The 24,369-nt window shown below is 36.3% G+C and overlaps 2 protein-coding genes across 3 annotated transcripts in view; both read right to left on the reverse strand.

The window, feature by feature from the left end:
- fdxr (ferredoxin reductase) overlaps window positions 1-15,939 on the reverse strand; it is a 38,978-nt gene extending 23,039 nt beyond the window's left edge. The window contains exons 1-3 of one of the 2 annotated variants that reach the window (XM_020919229.2): window positions 15,586-15,939; window positions 11,054-11,145; window positions 3,721-3,816 (exon numbers count right to left, since the gene is read on the reverse strand). In XM_020919229.2, coding sequence (XP_020774888.1) covers window positions 3,721-3,816; window positions 11,054-11,145; window positions 15,586-15,664 — 267 coding nt within the window. In that variant the 5' untranslated portion in view covers window positions 15,665-15,939. The remainder of the gene's footprint in view (window positions 1-3,720; window positions 3,817-11,053; window positions 11,146-15,585) is intronic. The other variant, XM_020919230.2, reaches the window with a different exon arrangement.
- A 1,404-nt stretch (window positions 15,940-17,343) lies between these two features.
- On the reverse strand, window positions 17,344-23,592 carry LOC110155191 (uncharacterized). The gene is made up of 4 exons (XM_020919250.2): window positions 23,358-23,592; window positions 20,989-21,339; window positions 19,728-19,867; window positions 17,344-19,400 (listed from the first exon to the last, which is right to left on the reverse strand). Exons 1-4 carry the CDS (start codon window positions 23,434-23,436, stop codon window positions 19,260-19,262), a joined length of 711 nt encoding a protein of 236 aa, XP_020774909.1. The 5' UTR covers window positions 23,437-23,592; the 3' UTR covers window positions 17,344-19,259.
- Window positions 23,593-24,369: the final 777 nt, after the last annotated feature.

The raw sequence follows: 24,369 nt of genomic DNA on the forward strand, positions 1-24,369 counted from the left end.
TTTTCTAGTCTGACCTGTTCAAAAACAATAAATCACTCATGTATAAATCAAACCTGACATAAAGATAATGGGTAACTAAATAACTACATCTAGGAATCAGAATTTAAACAATTAAGGCACAATTTTTCCTCTAAAATTGAAACTTTGCAGAAACACACAACATTACACTGGGGGTAATGTCATGTGTTTCTATGGTGGAATGTTCAGCAGGTACCATGGTGACACAAAGCACAAAAAAGGCAAATACGTTTTCAAATTATTGACTGTAATGCTATTTGATAGAGACTTGTTTAAGGCCATAAAGAGCTCAGATTAAAGTCTGACAAATCCTCAGACAGAGCAATGCTTTCAGTTAGGATCACACCCAAGGAAATGTTGATGACATCGTTCTCAATAGGCTGCGCTCACATGATATCGCAACAATGTAGAATTATTGAAAGTGTAAACTGAAGTGGAGGACAGGTCAAACGTGCTGGGATTATCCACAGGAAACAAAAACAGGCACAGAGTTCAAGGGCAGGATGGTTTCGGTGTCACTGGAGTCCAGGCTTTGTCCATCCATCCAATGACTTCCAGGAAAGGTCCGTCACAAAGTTTCTTGCTCCAAACTTTCTTTCTGCTGCTCGATCACTGTTTTCTGCTGAATATTTCACTACTTGCAGCAGGACAGAGGCTTCTTCTGCAGGAGACATGCGCAGTAGAGTGAAGTGACAGTGGTACAGGAGTATTAGGAGCAGCAAATACTGACACACAAGACTAGAGCCTCTCACGACTGTCAGTGTAAAAATTTGAATACATAAGTCACACTGGAGTATAAGTCACAGGAAACACCCAAACCATGAAAGAAAGTGTGACTTATAGTCAGAAAAATACGGTAAACTTGGTGGTTAAAAGTTTGGATCACGTAATGGTAAACCGAGATGACAAAAAAGCCGGTAGCAGCTGAAGTGTGCGTTTTCTTCAGGTCGATCAGAACCCTTCCACACCCCCAGACATTGAGCAGAATTAAATAAAGATGATTTAACGTGTTTTCCATGTAAACCTCGAAGAAGAATGTTTTAATTCCAAACTATTTAATTCAAAACAATTAATTCAGAAAGAAAAAACATTATGTAAACGTGGCCAGTGTCTGTTAAACAAAAGAACTGTGAAATGAGTTCTTTCACAATAGCTTCAGAATGTGGTGCAATTACTCAGTCCCAAAGACGTGATCATTTTCTTTAAGACATGAGATTAAAGTGGCACGTGTGTGGAGCCAATCCCAAACAAAAAATTAGGAAATAAGTAGAGGTGTTCTGATCAAGATGTGAAAGTGTTCATGGTCAATCCGTGTGTCATTTGTTCTTTTGTTTTTCAAAATAAAACCAAAAATAAGAAAATGAAAAAACAACTATTTTCTTCATTATTTGTCTCCAAAACCAAAATGAAAAAACAGCTAAAGATTCGTTTTTTCAGTTTTCGATTTTGTGTTTAAATGAATAATGGAAAAAATGGATAACAGACTGAACCAGGGCTAAACCAGGACTAAACCGGTCTCATTCCTAGTCTGGTCCCGGTCTGGTCCCAGTCTCAGTCCTGATCACCCGACAGTCTACACGGGCGTAACTCCGGGCCTGTCCCAACTTAGTACTGGTTCAGTCCTGGTTTAGCCCTGTTTTAGTCCTGGCTCTTACAATTTTCTGTAATAAAAACATACACATATCAATAACTTAATCTCCAAAATAATGTTAAGTTACACAGCTTGTGTTGTTAATTGTTAATATGGCAAATATGGCACTTGTAGGAAGCTCACCTTTGTTGCAGATTGATAACTGATTAACTTGGTACAAAGTTTTATATTGAATACACACTCTAGGCACTGTAAGCTGTGTCTTTGTTTTGCCCCAGTGCAGGTATATTGTATAAGCAGTGTTTCATTTTCTGATGATCAGGAAGGATGCTAGTTGTTTACAGCTTTACCGTAACAGCAAAACTCCGCTCTGGTCTCTAAGAGGTGTGAAAAGCACTTATACACCCATTGTTTTAAAATACACTACTTCCATTTTTCAGTTCTGTTTTTAAGAAGAATCAGAAGAATCAGGTATAGCACCTTTAAGTCTGTGGATACACGACGCCCACGGAACTGTTGAACAAACAGACTATAAACGTACTATACTGTTTCATCATTCCCGTAACTGAGAGATGAACAACACCTTATTTGCTCATTATTTACGTAAACCTTTAATCTGCAGGAAGATTCCACACTAGGGACTTTTCTTATTATCTGATGCACTACATTACATTTGAGCTGTAGACAGGTTGAATGATTAACTTTATATGATTCTGTACAGATCATAAGGAACTGTCACACTGGCTATGTTTACATGCACACCAAATATATGACGATAATCAGATTTCTGGAGTTATCAGATTTAGCAATGGACCATAGACTGTATATATAAAAAAGTGGACTAGCAGTATTTCCCATTAGTAAAGACTATTATGGTGGCACCCCATAGTCTAAAATTTGGCCCCATAGACAACATAGATTATACTTTGGCATCACAAAATAACCATCTGCATCGCTGGTTTAGCAGGGAGCTGGCACTTAGCAACGTAAAACCTGATTTGCCTGTTATTAATGTCCATATATTTATTTACAGAAGAAATAGTGAAAGAAAAACATCAGGAGGAACATGCAGAGCGAACATTTGAAAACAAAAATGAGAAGCGGCAGCTAGTAGGCAAGGCAAGACAAGTTTATTTGTATAGCACAATTCATACACAAAGTAAATCAAAGTGCTTTACAAGTAATTCAAAGTGCTTTACAAGGTTAGTAGGGTTTATGGGATAAAAAAGATATCAGTTCCAGTATGAGATAGCGATACAGATTCGTCAATTAGTATCGGCCAGTATAGATATTCAGTACTGATATTATTTTTTGGACTCTTTTTTTTTTTTTTTTTTCGCCCCATTCTGTGTGTCCAGTGTGTGCCATTCCCAGACTGTCTCCAGATTTGTCGTTTTGAACAGACTCATGAATAAACATGGAAATAGCAGAATATATATATGCACAGCTGTATATGTAACTAATTATTTTACATTCCAGTTAAATACATTTTCTTTTTTGGTAGCCTAAAAGCTTAATATCGCTATCTGCAACTATCAGTGCAAGCAGAGTAAGGAGCAGGCCAAATATCAGATATCAGTATTGACTCAGAAAATCCTTATCGACCCATCCCTAATCAGATTATGGAAATATCATAACATAAGGGAAAATATTGTAGCAACGCTCAGACTTAAGAGAAACTTTATTGATCCACAAGGGAAATGACTTGGACACAGTAGCTCACACGTCACAATATAATATAATAACAAAGAGTAAAAAGTATATATAAATGGTAATAATTAATTCTAAATAAGTTGCAATAAAATAGCAAGAGACTGGACTGGAGTCAAATAAGGCATAATTATATAAGACAAAAATGAAAGAATCAATGTTAAAGACTAAAAGTGTATGTTTTTTATGTGATCAGTGATGGTGTGAAAGGAAGTCAGGCATGTGAAGTGTTAATTCAGGTAGTTTACAATGTGGTCAATTTAGAAATTTAGATAAGCGATTACCCTGCTGCTGGGGTTATTGTGTCAGTGCTAGTATTCTTTAATGTTTATGGTGCTATTATCTACGGTATCACACATTGATTCCTTATTCTTTGCATCATCACAGTGCGTGGAAAGTACCTTGACTTCTGGATGGTCTGGGGCCACTCCGAAGCGCACTAGGCCAAAGGGAACAGGAAGCTGCTCATAAATGTCCACTTGAACATCGGGGCGGGCCTACAACCACACACAAGTATTATCTTAAGATCTTGATAATTTGCAGTGACATCATGCCGGGGGTGTTCTGCCTGTGCGCTTATGGCTGAATTTTTTTAAGATAAGCCTGAAAGCTGAACAAATATTATTTAAGCAGCACATTTTCAAGAGCCTGTGATTAATACGCCTACATTTAGCATCACACCCCCTGGGAATGTTGATGACATCAGCTGCAAAGTATCAATATATAATTTTGTTCATCTGTTCTTACTTAAATATAAATTCAAAATTCTTTACTGTGCAGCAACATAAAGTGTGAGCAAACAATACGTTATTTAAAACAATAATAATAATTTTTAAAACGTTTCAATTAATAAAACCTTATTAAAGAAGCAACCATGACTGTGAAATATGATCAAAAACTGTTCACTCAGCCCTTGCTAATGCTAATGCCAACTTTTATTACAATCGTAAAATATAAAAAACACAACCCACTGAAATTCAAAATAAATTAAAGTAAAGATTATACACAGTTGATTTTATATGTAGATAACTTCAGTTTGTGGCATTGTTTTAATATTTATGCTAATGCTTCAAAATTAGCATTAACATTAGCATTAGCATTAGCATTAGCATTAGCATTAGCATTGAAAGTGTCCCTTTCTAATGCTGCATTCTGTTGAATGTCGGTAGTGGATAAATCTGAGTCAGTTCTCCCGACATCCGTTGTAAATGCGTTCTATTGCAACAGTTAAAGAAAATATGGATGCCTGAGAAAGTTTAATGTAATGTCAGGTATCACTGTCAAATGATGGGAAAGAAAGTCTAAACGTCACTACAAAGTTTTTAGAAGACGCTTCTCTCTACATCAGGGGTAACCAACCAGTAGCTCTACTCACCCCATTCCAAGTAGCTCGCCAAGGGATTTCTGAATTATACCATTGTGCTAAATAACAAATTTGTTTGATTAAATGACTATTTCCATTGTAAATATATGTTGTGCATTGATTACTGAGTAGGCTCATGATATGATAACGTCACGGTATGAACCTCACACTATGATATTGATTGACATATTGTCAGAAAGCTCACGCTATGGAGGGGAGGCTCACAATTAGGGATGTAACAATATCCAAATGTATGACATGATGGTATGATATTTTGGTATGATATGATGAGATGATATTTTCAAGATATACATCTCATGGTACGATATTTATTGCAATATTTAGTGGAGGCTAACAAAATGTTAGTTAATATGCTACTTTTTCCTCTTAAAACGCCTTGACAAGACTTAATTCAAAGAACTAAGATTAAACGTGCTTAGAACTGTTATTTCTTCTTGTAGTTTACACTGAAATGGTTCAAAGAATCATGGTCTATGTAGTTCCCTCTGTCTTTTTTTTCCAGCTATGGCTGCACCATAACTCTTAATTTAAGCAAAGAGACTTGTAATTCAATATATTGTGATGGTCCACCATATTATTGTGAGAACTTTGACGATACAATATCACGATATTTCCGTTATTGTTACATCCCTGCTGGATAATGGGCTTTGTTTATTGGCATCTAACTGTGCCTCATCTACAGCTTGCCATGGTTCTTATATTTTCTACATTTCTAGTGACCACTAAAATTAGTAGCTCTCTGGAATTTTTGTGTTACTAAAAGTAGCTCACAGAAGGAAAAAGGTTGGAGACCCCTGCTCTACATATACACAACATAACACATCAAAATGACAAAATGACTCTGCACTGAACTAGCCTGAGTTTGTGTTTCGGAACCCTGATTAATTTGACCGTTCCATTGCACTTTCTCGAGGAAAAGATCAAGTTTCCCAGAGTCCCGAGCACAAGAGAATGCAGCATAAATATAGAACTCAAATTTCCAAAGGGGGATATTTTTCCTTATTGGTTACATTGTACTTTGCCAAGAGGTAAATTTACAAATGTTGAACCTGATCATTTTTATCAGAGACTGGACTCTAAAACCCAGTATATTCCAACTATAACCTAGATCTAGATATTATCAGTATTAGCAGCCACCATCTGTATGTTTCAAACTTTAAACTATTTTTTCATATTTATATGGAAAAAGACAGATTTAACTAGAAAAGCACTCAGAGAGCACTTTTTTATATAAATCTATAAGTCTTCTGGATCTGATCCAGATCAGCCTTTGGAATATGAAAGAGGATCCCATTGTCCATCCCTGAGTCAAATTTCATGGGGTTTGGTCAATAATTAACCGAGATATTGAGAAACAAAATTTTTGGCCCCATTTACCACAATGTTAGCTAAAATTTCAAAGTGATCCAGAATCCAGGATTTCTTCCGGATCACCCCCACAATGAAATCATTTCTTCCTTTTCACATTTCCAACAAATCCTGAAAATTTCATCAAAATCGGTCCATAACTTTTTGAGTTATGTTGCTAACAGACAAACAAACAAACAGACAAACGCCGGCAAAAACATAACCTCCTTGGCGGAGGTAATAAATTTATACATTCAGTCTTTTTAATAGTAGTTTTTGCATGAACTCCCGGGCAGCTGTACTCTTGTGAGTGCAGTCTGGCTCAGATACACAGAGAGATACATTATAGTTTTCAGTGCTTTTGACACGCCTCTTTTTTAGTCGACTAATTGATCTGCAAGACATATTTTTGGTCAATCAAGAATTTCTTTAGTCAACTCCAGCCCTAATAAAAGAGTTTGATCTGAGAACATTTGATCATAAATCATGTAATTAAGTTTATAGAGATACAGTTTCACACTTTACTGATAATAACAATAATAAAATGAATGAATGAATACAGTTGACAGGCTGATGTGTGACAGTTGACAGGCTGTTATGTGACTACAGCCACGCCAAGCCTAATCTTATATCTGGGCCCTGTGCCATGAAGCTGGCTCAACCTACTCCCCTTTCTCAAGTATGAGCGTTTCTGCAGAAGTGTAACATCAAAGCGGGTCTCTCTGTCAACACTAGAACCCACAGTTGCGTGTCAATAACAAATTTTGAGATGTGATAAAATGCAGAACAAAATACAGATAAAAAACGATAATGCTTGCCTAGAAATCCAGAGGGATATATCTTTGTATTTGTTATACATATGATACAGCGATGAGTCTGGATTTTTCCCGGCAACAATAATGCTGAAACTATTCTAAATGTGCAATACTGTTAAAGTTGGTTTGCATCTATAATGAGTCAGAAGCAGTTTCAATTCTTATCACTGTAAAGAAAAATAATAAAAAGTTTTACACTACTACAAAGAAAAACTACCAGGACCTTGATAACATTGACCCCCAAAAATGACTGTTACTAAGGCGGTGTAATTAATTGAATTTTGATCTCTAAACCCATATAAGCGAGTTGAAATGATTAAAGCTTAAAGGGACAGTTCAGAATTTTGGACGTAGCACCTCATTTCCTAGTGAGCCAGAGTGTTGGAGACGTGTGGAGACACTTTTTGAAATATTCCATCCAGTCCTTGTATTTGCAGAGGTCGCTGGTGCTAGATTAGTGCATGTCAATGGCCATAGTTATCCTGCCACTAAAAAAGGTCTTACCCACTCCACAAAACACCCAAAGCAGATCGATTATTACTCCAGACTGTCGATGTGAATGTCTGTTTCAGTATAATGTTTGAAATAAAAGTAACCTTGCATCGCATGAATTGTCACATAATGAGGGACTCTTTTCTCCTATAAGGGTGTGCAGTGGTCCGAGACAAGAAAAATATCTGATGAAGGCTTTTTTTGCCGAAAAGTTATTGTGTTAAAAAAGCTTTTGGACATCGGCCAACTGAGTGTGCTATGCATTTTTTCACCCTTGTCTCGCTGGCCCTTGCATTTGCACCTCTACAAGAATTTTGGTGTGCGTTTTCTGTTTCTTTTGACTATTTTCTCATATATCAGTCCGCCGCTGCCAAGCATTCTATCAGGAAGTACAAGTCACTGCTGCTGCTCAGACATAAATCCTTCAAATGCAAAATTATTCTATTGACACAAACATTCACATCGACAGTCTGACATTATAATAGTTTTGCTTCCGGTGCTTTGTGGAGTGGGTAAGACTGTTTTTAGGATAACTATGGCCATTGACATGCACTAGCCTAGCACCAGCGACCTCTGCAAATACAAGGACTGTATGGAATATTTTAAAAAGTGTCTCCACACGTCTCCAACACTCTGGCTCACTAGGAAATGAGGCTCTATGTCCAAAATTCCGAATTGTCCCTTTGACATAGTTTATTTTGGGATATTTTTAAATATATATAAGTATATTTATTTCATTTTTTTTAATATAGAGATTTTAGAACAGCTGGATATATTTATATGGATATATAAATATATTTATATATATTTATATGGATATGTTTATTTTGGGTACATTTATGTTTTTCTATGCCTTATTTCATGTTCAAGGTTTATTTTATTCATTTTATGTTTTGTACATTGCAAAACTGCTGGAAGGTACATATTTGTAACCTATATTTATTTTCAATTTGAAAGTTTTGCGTAAATTACCAATAACAAAGAGAGAGAGAGAAATCCTGAAAAAATGCATCGTGTAACTAAATAATAATTGCTTGAATAATCGTGGTTTCAATATTGACCAAAATAATTGTGATAATGATTTTTATTTTTTCATAATCGAGAAGCCCTAATTGTTACCATTATCATTTATTTTCAGATGGATTCTCGTCTTTGATTGGTCATCTTGTAATCTTATTGGGGACCTTAACCTGGTCCAGAGCAGCTTATAAGGGCATGTTACATAGAGATCTACGTCAATATAAATTTTGTAGCGCTGCTTAACTTGGATTAACCCCTGGGAAATTACCTCTCTTGCCCTTTAATCCAGCTTTGTAGTATAGGGCCCTGATCTGAGTGCACGTTCTCTTCAGAGAGCTTAGATTGAGCAATAGTTGCAATATGATAATATCCAAAGGGTGTTGCTTTAATAGAGGTAGCACGTTTTCCCTGTGTCCAGGAATTCCCCATTGATCTGGCATGCACAATGGCCAGGCTAATCCTCCACGAGCCTATCTCTTTCTTGGTCTGGAAAAAAGTACCTACCATAGACTGTGTAAAGAAGTGGACTAAATGAGTGTAATGTCTCCCATAGCGGTCTGCTCCAATGAAGCACACTGAGGCTGACAGTTATAGTGGCGGATTTGGAGCAGAGTTCCGAGAGTTTACGTATACGTATACGTCCGTATACGGACAAAATAGCGAAATAAAAACACTAGGATCATGTTAAGCGGGTTAATACAAACATTTTTAAGACCAAAATGAGGAGCTGGTGTGATATAGTATATTGACCTTGGGGTCAACGTACCGCTATAGTAAAGTGACCCTCCCCCCTATAGGATTTGGACTCCCCTTACTTTTTTGTTTAGTAGTTACTTATCTTATCATTATTTCTCATGTATTTTACTTATATATTGCTACATACTCACTTTCTTTTAAGAAATTTTAAGGAATGTTTTGATGGATAACAACTTTATTTTATTTTGTGTTTTGTGTATTTTGTGTAAATGTAACGTATTGTTAAAATTGCATATACATAGCAATCTTTTCACTTTTAATATTGTATTTTACATTGTTATGGTTTTTAGTTTGCTATGTTCAGATCATCCTCAATCATAATGTCAATTTAAGACATGGTTTGTAAGGATAAAGACCTTGAATTTAGCAATGTTGTGTTATAATAAACATATTGGGGGTCAGATTACTCTAGTCATAGGATTTTGACCTTTTCTATATATAACTGATCATTGTTAATATTCAACTAACATTACTTCTTACTTTACATCATAATAACTATAATAAACATATTGGGGAGTCCGATTACTATAGTCACAGTTATCTTCCATTTAACTACTTAATTGATCACCCCTGTCTATTTTAACAAGATTCCAAATCATTATACATCACTTTGATTACCTAACTCATTAATAACTACTTATCTAATTTTCTGTAAAATATGTGTTTAAACAACTAAGTAATTTTAACATTCAAAAGTTATAATCGACATAAAAAAATGAATCTGAGTTCTTCAAAAAACCCTTTTAAGTATGTCAATATGTTTTAATTTGCAGATATAGTATTAATATTCAAAGTTTTTCTATAGAATTCAAGTTCTTTATTAATAAAATATAGATTTTCATGGGGGGGGGGGGTCAATATTCTATAGGGGGGTCAACATACCATAATAGGATTCTCACTCCGGGGTCAAAATACTGTATGGTATGTAATTTTTTTTTTCAGACAGTAATGAGGCAATCTATCAGAAAAGTGTTAAACTATGTCGTTGTGGTGGATACCTCTGCCAACACTCCACAGTGTCAGTATTATTTCACTTAATTTAATTTCATGAACATTTAGCTAATTACATCACATATAATTTAATTCCTTTATTTAGACTTATATTCTAATTTGGGTGCACATATTTTAGTTAATATAATTCTGAATTATTTACTTAGACTCTTTTGTTTTGTTCTAGTGCCCAGATGGAGGAGCCATTGCAAAGACCATGAACGCCGAATAAAGGGGGGAGCATTATTTAGTTAGTTTTACTTAGTTCGGTTTGTTTGTTTAAGGTCACTTTACTATCACTTATTATTTTCTGTATTATAATTATTTGCCTTCTTGTTATTTTGATTAAGTTAGTAGTTTTAGTTCATTATTTAATGTATTTCTCCCATCATGTGTTCAGTTTTAGTTGGTCCTCAGCTATTTAAACTCCCCTGTTCTTTGTCTGGTTGGGTTAGTTTTGTTCTGTTTTGGCTGGGCCCCAAATCAAACTGGGCCCAGCTTTTTTGTTAATGATTTACCTAATTTGAGCCTTTGTTAAATTACATCTTATTTTACTTTATTAAATTTAAACAAATTTTGATACCTTGTCTTTGCCTTTCTGTTTAGTCTACTACAGATGGTAAATTTCGTGGTTGGGACAATACTGCACAAAATTCATTACAAAATTGAGCAGTGTAGTGCTCGCGGACTCATCTCCAGATCTTGTGCTCCAGATCCAGCTATCTTAGCTGGAGGATTTGATCCATTGAGGGAAAGTGGAGTTCATGGAAACCCACTTAGACACTCCACACACAAAGTACTCACAGTTACAGGTAGTCAAACCCGGAACATTCTTGCGTGCCTTGGATGGCCACAGTATTTGTTCAGTCAAGCACATACTTTCTCCCACACACTCTACCATGCATTCCTACACCAGTGCGTGGAATGTACCTTTATCAGATGCTGTGCGGTGTAGAAGCCAGCCGGACCACTCCCCACGACACAAACCTGGGGCCCGTGGGTGGAGACAGATGAGCTTACACCTGCACAATACAGATCGTTAAAGAAGACATGTTAGGACAGGTTTGTACAAAAAAACAAACAAAACAAACAGGACTGCGCAACTTGAAAATAGTTCCGTGAAAGTTCGAATGTACTTCAAATGTAACATCAGTGCAGACAGGCTCTTTACGGCGCTGATAGCACAGGGTCCAGATTACAAAGTTAGCTCTGATAATCTGTTCTAAAATCTAGCGCGTGCCAGTCCAAGTTGTCCTCAGATGTGTCTTTTTAAACAGACTAGTGAGTTACAGTGAAATAGAAGAGAGGAAATGGATATATGTTGTTTACACTAGGGCTGTGTTAATAAAAAGATTCTGTTCACATGCACAACAATTAGCTGAAAACTGACAAACTAATGTAAGAATCCCATTTCAGAACACTACAGATTTCAACTACAGTGCAATAAAAGGAAAAATTAGATAGCGTTTGATGTAGGGGTGCACAAAAATATTCAAATATCAATACATCATATACCGTGCTTTTTTCATGGTTTGGGTGTTTCCTGCAACTTAAACTCCAGTGCGACTTATAGTAAAATTTTCAGACTGACAGCAGCAAGAGGGCGCTCTAGGCTTGTGTGTCAGTATCTGTTCATTCTACTTCGCATGCCTCTTGTAGAAAAAGCCGTTGTACTACTGTAAATAGTGAAATATTCAGCCAAAAACGGTAATCGAGTAGCAGAGAGAGAGTGAGTTCGGCAAACTTATGTTTTGTTGTTTATGCTATAATTATCTGAAGAACTGTTAATATGTTACGTTCACATATTAACGCCTATTCAGTCTGTTGTTATTACTATAACTTGCCTTTCAAGATGAAATGTCGGTTCCTGGTTTCTGATTTTATAAAATACATTTCCCAAAAAAGTGCAACTTATAGTCCTGTGCGACTTATCTATGTTTTTTTCTTCTTCATTGCGCATTTTTTAGTTGGTGTGACTAATACTCCGGAAAATACAGTAATTTAATGATGATGATAGAGTATGGATAACGTCTGCTGCTGTATCGATATATCGCATATTTTTTTGTATATTTTACAAAATTATTTTGTTACAGCTTCAATTTTGTTGCTTGTTTAGAGGAAGGAAGCTCATTTATGCAACACATTTGACATATTCATTGTTTTGATGATTAAAATGGGTGTGTTTCATATGAACTTTGCACAAGAAGTTGTTTAACAAAGCCATGATTTAGCCTTTATTTTTTATTGAACAGTATCAAATCAATTTAAAATATGTCGTATCAAATCAAAAGCTCACTGTATCAAGATATGTATCATATCGTGGCATATGTATCGAGGTATGTATCATATCGCCAACTTTTTAATCATACTCAACCATGGTCTGAGGACTGTGAGTGAATGCACATAGTAAGGATGCAAGGATATTGTATATAATAAACAAATCGTTCGATACTGGTGTCACGATTCGAAACACGTGTTCGGTCGATATGCGCGTGTCTCTCCATGTGCACTGTGTTGTCATTTATTTTGGTCTGAAAGGAAAATAGTTATCGCGGCATCCTCCTCCTAATTGTTAAAATTAAAATAATAGTGTTATTATATTATATTCATAAGGAGAAAAAAAATACATGAGGTTTTTTTTCACATCTTAAAACGTATCAAAATCGATATCGTGACCCTTATAGAGATACTTATCGAATCAAAACTGAGTCAGGATTTGGACCAGCAGCGAGCCTGGGTTTCAGAGGTACATCCACTATCCACTAAGTTCTATCAGAGCGGCGAATGTGTAGTCAGTAACAGATATCGGAACTGGCTTAAACTAGGGCTGCAACAAGTTAATCAATTAATCAAACTAATCGATCGTTAAAGGTGCACAGTGTAACTTTCCTGGTGGCGTCAAATGCTTTTACTTCATGGACATGTAATTGGTTTGTCTGGAATGTTTCACAGTACGATATTAAACCTTTATGTCTTCACGGAGACCAAACCAGACCAAATCATGTTATAGGTCAGATCTGTGGAGAGGTGACCCCGCTCACAGTCACAAAGCCTGTTTTTCTCTGTATTGTTGAGCTATAAAACCACCTGCAATTGAACAAATGTAATGTAGAGCTGTTTAATGTCATACTGTGGAACATCTCCATGGAAAAATTTGACTAACCCTCCACTGCAGAATTACACAGTGCCCCTTTAACTGGTTTATACACTCCAAAACATGTCATGAGAGAAGAGGTTTTAGGTCTTTTAGAATTACATACAAATGATAAATGTCGTGTGTTTTGGTGGATGTTCTCAAGCAGTTTCACAAATCTCAGCTCTCACTAATCGCTAGACTAATAAATTAGTCTAGTGATTTGCGATATTAGCATTTTAGCTGACCATAGATGTGCCAACAAACTTTCTAAATGTATTAAAGAAGAAAAATAGTTACGCCTGTCACGATACATTTTATATCAAACCCTATCGTTCAATATATGACAGAAGGAACAGTCAAACTAAATTCTGGAGGTCAATATTTATCGTCTATTTCTTAGTACTAGTGGGGCACTTTTTGTTATTCTTCTGTATCACGATTCCAAATAAATAACTTATTATACATAACTAACTACTAGTAAGTGTTTATTTCTGTTCTTTATCTATTGCAGTTTGTGGTTTAAGCATATTATACACTTGGATAGTTTTCTGGGGATAATCCTGCTTTAGGGTTTTTGTGGCAGTGGTATAAATTTGTTTCAGTATTATCGTTTATTGTTTATATTTTCTTCAGCATTATATTTTTTTGTCCTTTGTACCAAAATGACTACGTAACACTGCCAAATCCTACACGTATGACAGATTAAGAAAATGAAACTGGAGAATGAAGTAAATAGATAAGCAATTAAAGATTGCTCAAACCTGCACAAGTCACTCCAAATTTTCTTAATCGAGCGTCGGGAGAATTAATGATTAATTGAAAATCGATCGTTAACGTTTTTACATTAAAATTTTCATCATTATTATTACTATCTGCACTACTAATCTGCATAAATTCAACTTTACGACATATAAACCGTAACCACTAGAGCCACATCAGCCCGTTTGACATTAAAATGTGTTTAATGCAGCTTTGCACACGTCTCACAGGAACAAAACTTAAAACCACATAGCTACTTTGCATAAACTAAGCAAAGAAAAAAACAGCTCTTGCGCACTGATGCAGTCAACTTCTGTCGGACTAAAGGACATGACTCTGTGGAATATAGCAACCTACATTCAGTTTGTCGATTAAAAATGAACGCAATCAACGACATTTTTAAAGATCAATTAGCGATTAATTGACTAATCATGCCCCTCCCTACTCCAAATACAACTTTGAGAGGGTAAATGATGAGGGGAACATTGATAACATGGTTAAAAGCTCTGAAAACTCAATTTTGCATAACAGGTCTGCTTCAATTAGCTTTACGGCATTCAAAAATGAATTGGATGTAAGGTTGTTGCTTGTTACAATGAATGTGCACTTAAGCTGAATGACATTAATGACATATGAAGCTCACAAAGCTACAGTCTGTGTCTTGTCAAGTTGACACTTCCTGTGATAGGTTAAATCCACCTGTCCATCACTCAGAGCATGACAGGGGTTTGTTGATGTATATGGCTCTACTTTAAAATCGTTTTGTGCAACCTATTTTTACTATTGTTGTTAATATATCATGATAAACATCGACAAGAAGGAACTTGTCAAAACTGACTCTGAACTTTTCTGATGAACTATTTTTCACCATCAGCTTGTCTCCATGTGCATATTGACATTTTCTTTGACATAAATCCATGGTGGAGGAAGTACAATTAAGTACAGATACAGGGGCAAACGATTACTCGAGTAAATGTATCACATGACAACATCTACTTAAGCAATAGTATTAATGTACTTTAGGAGTAATGCATACAAGTATTTTGCAGAGACTTTTAAACTATTAAAGTACAACATGTAGTGATTTTGATAAAGAATTTAGCTGATTTCTTAATTTTTCTAGCTGTTAGGGTTGTGTTTTGTGTATTTGTTTTGCTCAAAGTTGGGACATAATCTATTTCATTTCAGCAGGAGAAGTACTTTTTTTTTTTTTTTTACTTTTCAATACAGATCTAAAATGTATTGGAGTAGAAAGTACAGATACATGCTCTCAAATGCAGTGAAGTAAAAGTAAAAAGTATCCAAACTATCCAAAGAAGAAAGTAAAGCACAGACACCTAAACGTTTTACTCAAGTATTGTACTTTTACTTTTCTACTTCATTGCCTTCTCACACTGACGTCAGCATATATTATTCATCATTTCAGGCAAAGCAATAACTCCTCAACGGAGACAAACAAGTTGCGTAGCCATTAGAAAAGTTACGCAGTACACCTTTAACTAAACAGTCATTTATTTAAGTGCAGGATTACGAAGTCTGGAAGAAGAATTTCTTTATAAAGCCTTACCATTCGAAAGACGATTTACCCACGTGTTTTTTCCAAGATTCCAAACTTTTAGTCCCGACAATAATGTACGCGCCCTCATGCTTGTTTTGGTCCAAGATAATCCTTCTTTGCGCGTTTTCGTGAGCCTTCTTCTCCTCGTCTCACCCCGGATAGATGGATTAGCTCCGCATCACTCCAGCCTTGAGCGAAAATGTCAAGGTGAAACGCGTTTATCTTCTCCTGGAAACGGCATGTAACTTTGTATGCAATTCTACACAGCCCGATCTTCTTAAATATGAAAATATAAACTTAATGTTGGCCTTCTTTGCGCTGTTTTGGTGGCTACAGCATGTTGGTGTAACAGTTAATAGCTGTCCGTGTAGGAACTAGTGATACGGAGTTGGTTCCTAGTGTGTAAACAATTTTATTTTTTACTCATTTGTAACCCATTCAATGCAAGCATAATGCCAGCATATGTTTTGTATTATTTACACATCTATGTATTCTACATGTACGTGTATGGTGATATTCATCTGTTACCATAGTGACACAATGCACACATTAGCAAACAGTGCCAAAAAAAAAGTCTAACAGCACAAATCAGATCTCCTTGTAGTTCCAACTAAGTCAGCTTTTTTGATGTTAAAACAAAGCTCAGATTAAAGTCTAACCTGAGAACCAGAGTTTCTAACAGAGTAGCTGCAAAAGTATCAATTTAAAGGGGTAGTTCAGGTTTTTTGACATGAATCTGTATGGTATCCCTGTCAGCAGTGTGGTGCATCCATACTGGCTTTACCTCCAAAAGCGTCCGGTGAGCCCAGATCCTGGCCGGTTTTGGTGCTGAGGAAAGTAGTCCGGCAAGTTGGCTGGGGACAGTCTAATAAAGCATTTTTCTTCTCAAAACAATCTGTGTTCAAAAGAGTGATACATTTGCACCACAAAACCTCCGTCCTCTAAAAAGTCAGACCTCATAATCGCTTGGCGCTATTTTCTCTCCATTCGTATCACTGCGCGCGGCCGCCAGGTGACAGCCGCGCCTGGTTAACTGCTTGGAATGTTCGCCTCTTCTCTCTCTGGCGAATTTCGGCATTAGTATATTTGGGTTCAAAAAGATATCCCATTGGCTCTGTGCTAAAATCAGTTTATTCATCATCGGTGTCGTAGTCAGACATGTTGTTGCTGACATTCCAAGCAGTTAACAAAGTGAAACTGGCGCGGCTGTCACCTGGGGGCCGTGCGCAGTGATACGAATGGAGAGAAAATAGTCTGACTTTTTAGAGGACGGAGGTTTTGTGGTGCAAATGTATCACTCTTTTTAACACATATTGTTTTGAGAAGAAAAAGGCTTTATTAGACTGTCCCCAGCCAACTTGCCGAACTACTTTCCTCAGCACCAAAACCGGTCAGGATCTCGGCTCACCGGACGCTTTCGGAGGTAAAGTCAGTGTGGATGCATGACACTGCTGACGGGGATGCTATACAGATTCATGTCAAAAAACCTGAACTATCCCTTTGAAATTTGTGCAAAAAGGAAGTAAAGGCCCAATTGAAAAATACAGGGCCAGTTTATGATCCATACATGAAATACTGTAAGTTTGGGTGCATTTTTGTAACTGACAAGGATAAGAAAAAAGTTTTGAAATTTGAGATTTGTTATTAGAATTTGAGATTAGATTTACATGTGTTTACATGTAAATGTCATTCATTAAAAAAAGACAGCTGCCTAGTATTCCCGCTTGCCACCTGTCCACAAAAGTCCACAATAATCCATACAAGAGATTAATTAAGATTAGTAGTTTTATTGACATTTTTACATTTATACAACACTGCAAATGTATAAGAATCACGGTGTATTTTACATACAGACCTTCAAAATGACATAATTTTCATATTTACTGTAAAAATGTCTTTCTTCCTTTATTCACAAAGCATTGCACTGACTGAATAATGCTGTAAAGTGTCTCTGAGTGTCCAAAAATGTCCTATATTAAACTAATCCAGGTAAAAAAAAAGTATTTGGGGAAACTACTAAATCTACTACTAACTACTGAAGTAAGAGAGACTGAGTTTAATATAATTCAGACCCACCAGCACACCCATCACCTCCGCTGCCCACAGACCAGCCCGGAGTCCCCTTTGCTACATCTACTCCATCAACTCTTCACTCTCCTTCTCCTCCCCACTTTCACCCATGGCCCTTCCCAACCATCTAGAAAGCCTCATCAGATCGGGAATCAAGATGGTTCCTCTCACACCTAACATAGCACGATCAAGGGTTCTGACATCCACTATGTTGAACTCTCCCCCATACAAAACTGTGCCTGTTTCACCACCAGAGACTCTCTCAGCTCTAATTTTTCACCCAAACCTCCCCCTACTCCACCTCCTTGGTCCTTACCTGGTTCCTGCTTTCAGTTGTATGCACAGACTTTGATGGTTTAGTCATTACAGATGATTTTAATGTACATGTGGATAATGTGTGTGACAAAAATGCCAAAGAGCTTAGTGTTGTCCTTGAAACTTTTGGTCTGACTCAGCATGTCAGTGAGCCCACTCACAACAGAGGGCACACTCTGGACCTGCTCATTACAAAGGGTGTAAATATTTCAAATGTCAATGTGGTTGATGTTGCTCTGTCTGATCATGTCTGTGTCTTCTATGACCTGTCTGTTATTCCCAAACCATCGGCTGCTCCTACAGTTGTTTGAAGATGCACTGTTCATGGAAACGATAAACTTTGCCTCATGTTCTAATGTTGATGATGTATTGAACTCTGTGACTTTGAGTGTTTTGAATGTTCTGGATGCCATCACCCCGATAAAGGTTAAAATGGTTAAAGATAGGGAAAAAGCTCCATGGAGGAATGATGACTCAGTCAGTGCACAGAACACTTACTTGAACTAGGAAGTACGAGCACATAAGTCCTGTGCTCAGGTCTCTACACTGGCTTCCTGTGGCTCAGAGAATAGACTTTAAAGCAGCTCTGCTTGTGTACGAGTCTCCCCACGGCCGAGCACCAAAGTACATCTGTGACATGTTAGTGCCATATGAACCATCTCACACTCTGAGGAGCTCAGGGACCGGCCTCCTGCTGGTGCCCAGAGTCAGGACTAAACAAGGGGAGTCGTTTCAGGTTCATGCAGCTAAAACCTGGAAGTCTTCCTGAACATGTGAGACAGACTCTTCCATGACGCTGTTTAAATCCAGGCTCAAAACATTTCTGTTTAACTGTGCATATAACTGAAAGGTTTTCATTCCACACTCTTCTCTCTAATTTATGTCTCTCTTTTTTAATGTTAATCTTTATGATTATTTATGTTTTGATTTGTTTTTATGATGATTTTAATGTATTTCTTATTCTGTAAAGCACTTTGAATCACTTTGTGTACGAATGGTGCTATGCATATAAATTTGCCTTGCCTCAAAAGATCATACAACACAACATTGAGAAAAACATTTTTAAAGAACTATGTAAGAAGCAGAAATGTTCAGATCATTTCATATTGTCAATAACAATAAATCTTAAAAGTCTCTCAAGTACAGACTCTATGACCCACTTCCAGGATGTGGTTAGGTGGAACATTTCTGTAAACAAGTCATAGCCTGTATTTCCACAACACTGTACTTCAGACTGTACTCAATATGCCCTAATACAATGACGGTTTCAGATTCCAAAATTTTATCTCACTGAATGACTAAACCTGATGAAAACCAGAACTCACTGATGTACTTAGGTAATAGTACGAATGATTCTGAGGAGGTGTGCAGACGTGATGATGATGCCTGGTTTGGGGCAGATTATTGGCAGGTCTCCTTGGGATGAATTTCTTTTGAAACTGAAAGAGAATATGTAGAGATAAGTTGATATAATCAGTTGAAACTTTGCAGCTACTGTCATGAACATTCCCTGGAGGGTGAAGTTAACTGTTTTAACACAATTTGACCATTAATAACTCATTTATCTTAAATAACCTCAGCTTCTGGCTCCATCAACTCTGGCTCCAACTGACTTTACATTAAAAAGCGGTGGCCTCTCTCTGGTGTTTTTATTTCACTATTTTGTCCATAAATAAATTCCAGTGACAGAGCACACCGAGCAGTTCCTTCAAGTTAGCTTCACCCTCCCAGTAAATGTTTATGATGTGTAATGCAGTCATACTTACACTTTTGCACAAGACGAGTGCTGTGAAAATCAGGAAGCAGATGACAAAAGGGATGGACACGACACTCAGGGCGATAAGTGTGATGTCATTTATGAAAAAGCCATCACTGCACCCACTTTCAGGCTTTTCTCGTAAACGATCTGCAGTTAGAAGAAACAAAGAGCACACAGTCAGACTTCTTTTATGGTGCGCTTTAAGGAAACTTTTGTGGGCAGTATTTTATTTTTGTGCAACAGACATACCGTGCACATACTCTAACCAAAACAATAATAGCAACCTTGGGCGACTACTGCCAAAACAAAAAAAATAATCATCCCTAGTTTTCTCTCCTTTAAACATTTTGGTGAAGAACAGTAAAGTGAAGAAGTAAAGAGAAGTAAAGTAGTAAAGATTTGATAGTTACTTTATTATCCATCCATTTTCTTCCGCTTATCCAGGGCTGGGTCGTGGGGGCAGATATTTTATTATCTTGAAGGAAATTCGTAGCGTAAAGTAAAGCAAAGTAGTAGAGAAAAGTGAAGTAGTAAAGTACTACAAAGTAAAATTGAAAAGTACAGTAAAGAAAAGTAGTAAAGTAAACAGTCTCGACCAAAAAAGGATACAGTTTTGTTATGGAATTACCTCTACTTTATAGCACATGTCATAATTGTTACCTAGCAACCATAGTCTAATTAAGGACCAAAGCCCATCTAGCATACACAATCGTTATTTTTAGAATGAAAAAATATGATAACCTTTATATTTTTCTTTTATTAAAGTTTAAACTGACAGAAAAATGTGCTCTTGTTCAGGCAACGTGCTACTTTGGGATGGAATTTTGTGTATTGATGACATAGAAGATAGAGAGATTCCTTTTAAGGACTGAGCACTACTTCCTAAAAATCTACCAAAATAAAAAAAAAAATTGTGAACTTTAAAGGTGCATTGTGTAACTTTGTGCTTGGTGGTCCATCATCTGCTTGCTTCTATGGGTATGTCATTGCTCTGGAATGTTTCACAGTGTGTATTAAACCTTTCTAACCTCATGGAGACCAAACCAGACCAAGTTACAGCTCAGATCTTCGGATAGATGATACAGTACGCTCACAGTCAGAATGCCTGTTTTTCTAGGTTATTTTGGAGCCGCAAAACCAGCTATAATTGAATAAATGGAAGGTAGAGTCGTTTAAAGTCAACATTTCAGGCAAAGCAATGACATATCCATAGAAACAAGCAGGTGACGGACCCCCAAGCAGGTGACGGAGGGGTTAGATGTGTTTACCATTGACTATAATGATGCTGCCGTTGGTCGTGATTGTGTTAAGCGTTCTTGCGTAGTAGTTCCAGCTGCAGAAGTACAGGTCCGTGTCGTCCACCTGCAGCCTGGAGATGGTGAAGTTGACCCTAAAGGTTTTCGCACTGGGTTTATCCAACTCGACCTCCATGCGCTGTTTGTATTTGAGGATGGTCTTCCTGCCGATTGCATCATTTTCTAGAGCAAGGAAGATTACGTTCTGATGATCAAAACGCCGATCTAGACCCACTGTCAGAACTCCCTCGGCTGTGATGGAGCATGTGATCTTGACAGACGAGTTCAGCCTTAATTCTGTGATGGAGGCCGGGGTCTGTGCCGCTGCAGGATAATGGATTACAGTATGTGAGAAAAAGTACAATAAATAGGCTAAACTTTGTAATGTACTAGAAGATGGACCTTGAGTAGGGGTCTAGGGTTTTTGGATTGTGGACAGTGAACACCCACCCCCTGGTTCCAGAAGTAAATTTCCCATACAATTTTCCCGTAGAGTATCCAAAAAAAAAAGTTAAAAGTTTGAAAGCACACTCAGTTTTATAATGAATCAGTTTAATATTTGCATTTTTCAGAAAGTCTATGGGAAAAATGTATGGGGAAATTTACTTCTCAGTGGTATTTGGCAAACAAATGCTATAAACATTGCGACAAATGTTACGTGATTTTATTATGTCACATTTTAAAAACACAATAAAATGATGCAACTCACTTTGAAGTATTCAGATTACAGTACAGTACTAAATCGGTCCATGTTATAAAATACATTTTGATGCATGCATTCAATATTTTGTAACTGTGACAGATTTTCAGAGTATTCTTCCCTACAATTGTGGCACCTACAGGTCAAGTTACAGGTCAGATCTGTGGAGAGGCAACACTATAAGGATGCATGATTTTCAAGGTGTTTTGCAGTAATTCAGAAAATGCAAGAAAATTAAGTAGTAAAGTAAAGCACAGTAGTAAAGAGTAGAGTAAAGTAGTAAAATAGTAGAGTAAAGTAGTCACGTAGAGTAAAGTAGCAAGGTAAAGTAGTAGAGTAGAGCAAAGTAAAGTAGAAAAGTAAAGCATTAAAGTAGTAGAGTAAAGTAGTAAAGTAGAATAAAGTAAAGTAGTAGAGTAGCGTAAAGTAAAGTAGTAAAATAAAATAAAGTAAAGTAGCAAAGTAAAGTAAAAAATTATGGAACCCCTTGAAAATAGAATTAAAACTTTGTTCAAATATACATGTATTCAAAAGGGCAATTAAAAAATTCATTATTTCAATATACTGTGCGGAAGAAATTAGTGCTTTATAGGTATGCATGGGTATGTATATGTGTATATAATGTGTATGTAGGTATGTATATATTATATCTGTGTATATGATGTGTACTATATCTGTGCACATAATATACATATATTTGTTGTTGTTTGTTAGATTTGTAATGCAATGCAGGTAATGTGCAATTATTGCTTATAATGTACAGGAAATGAGAAGTCTGTATGTGTTCTTTGTTAATTTGGGACGGTAGAAAAAAGAGGTGGGGTTAAATAAGTATTTACTTCCTCCCTTCCTATTATAGAATAGAAATAGTTACTTTTTGTGTTATATCTATGTATTTATGTTTTTTTTAATTTATGTTCTATGTATTACTGTCCGAATAAACATTCATTCAAAGTACAGTACAGTACAGCAAAGTAAAGTAGTAGAGTAGAGTAAAGCATTAAAGTAGTAGAATAAAGTAGTCACGTAGAATAAAGTAGCAAAGTAGTAAAGTAGTCGAGTAAAGCAGTAAAGTAGAATAAAAGTAAAGTTGCAAAGTAAAGTAGTAGAGTAGAGCAAAGTAAAATAGTAAAGAAGAGTAAAGTACAGTAAGAAAGTAAAGTAGTAGAGTAAAGTAGAGAAGTAAAATAAAGTAAAGTAGCAAAGTAAAGTAATAGAGCAAAGTAAAGTAGTAAAGTAGAGTAGAGTAAAGTAGTAAAGAAGAGTAAAGTACAGTAAGAAATTAGAGTAAAGAAGTAAATGAGTAAAGTAAAGCAGTAAACTAAAATAATAAAATAAAGTACAGCAAACTAGTAAAGTAGAGTGAACAATCTCCACCAGAAAAGTTTTATTGTGCTCCTTTAAATCATTTTTGTTTTTGTGAGTTCAATTCTGAAAATTTTGTGGAAAAGTAAAATTTTGCATCTTTAATATAGATTTAAAAATTAAGTGTGTTACAAGCACAAGATAATCTGTTCCGATGTTAGTTAGTTAAGAAAGTTTTTGCATGTTTTTTCATTTAAATATTGACCAAAGATTCAAACCCAAACCTCCTGCATTCAGAAATATTCTTCCTTGAAACCTGATGCTGTTTTGCACTCACCTGTTGCACTGTTTGCCATTCCCTCACACACAGGTATGCAGAGCAGCCCCAGCACACATCCACACCACAGGGCCTTCATGGTGCCGCCACTGAGTCTCTAGGTGCAGGTCTTCAGCTGGAGCTCAAACAAGTAAAAAAAACAAAACGTTCTCTGAAGTATAAGAAAGTCAACAGGAAGTGACACTAGAATGCTACTATGATAACAGGATACATACAAGCTCTGAGAGGTAGTTCAACCTCTGATGGCTCAAACCTAAATAACATGAACTTTAGACTGTATGTATGTACTGCAGAGGAAGGGGTGGCTTAATAAAAATGTTCTTAAATGTTGCAGGTTGCATCCATGCTCTAGACTTTCACACGGAGATTCACTCTATCAGAGATTCACAGTTTATGAACCACAAATACTGAACCTCATCATGAGTTCAGATTTGCTCCACAAACATCTCATATGAATCAAGTCTTGGGTGTTGAAGAAATGCACCATATTGTGAAAGCATACAGTAATATCCATATTAATTATACTGACTTGTGTTTTAAGACCTGCTGAAATTATGTTCTTGGCAACATCCTGCTTCAGTTTCCGTCACGGCTTTGGCTAAGAAAAAAAAAATAAAGAGAAAAAAATGTTTTGGTATGGAAAAAAATTGAATTCTAGTCAAATGAAGTAGTAAAGTAGAGTAGTAATGTAGAGTAAAGTATCAAAGTATCAAGTAAAGTAATGTAGAAAAGTCAAGTTAAGTAGTAATGTCGTGACGCAAAGTAAAGTAGAGTAAAGCCGTTTCAAGTAAAGTAAAATGAAGTTGATTAAAATAGTAAAGTAGTAGATTAAAGCAGTTTCAAGTAAAGTTTAAAAAAGTAACAATCGAAAAAAGCTTGTTGTTGTTGTTTATTTGTGTTTTTATTACACCAACTATTTGTTTTAACATTAAACACATGGGAAAATAAAATAAACGCAAAGTGCTGCTTGGTAATACTAATAAGTTAAATAAAAAATATTCTCAAAGCAAGA

The sequence above is a fragment of the Boleophthalmus pectinirostris genome, unplaced genomic scaffold, assembly GCF_026225935.1.
Source record: "Boleophthalmus pectinirostris isolate CB_2022bp ecotype Guang Dong unplaced genomic scaffold, ASM2622593v1 HiC_scaffold_14, whole genome shotgun sequence".
Classification (NCBI taxonomy): Eukaryota; Metazoa; Chordata; class Actinopteri; order Gobiiformes; family Gobiidae; genus Boleophthalmus; species Boleophthalmus pectinirostris.

Coding starts and splice junctions, on each gene's coding strand:
- LOC110155191 (XM_020919250.2), bottom strand. CDS start 23,436: ATGAAGGCCCTGTGGTGTGGATGTGTGCTGGGGCTGCTCTGCATACCT. Junction 21,340..23,357: donor AATGGCAAACAGTGCAACAG/GTGAGTGCAAAA, acceptor ATTATCCTGCAG/CGGCACAGACCCCGGCCTCC. Junction 19,868..20,988: donor CAGCATCATTATAGTCAATG/GTAAACACATCT, acceptor TTCTAACTGCAG/ATCGTTTACGAGAAAAGCCT.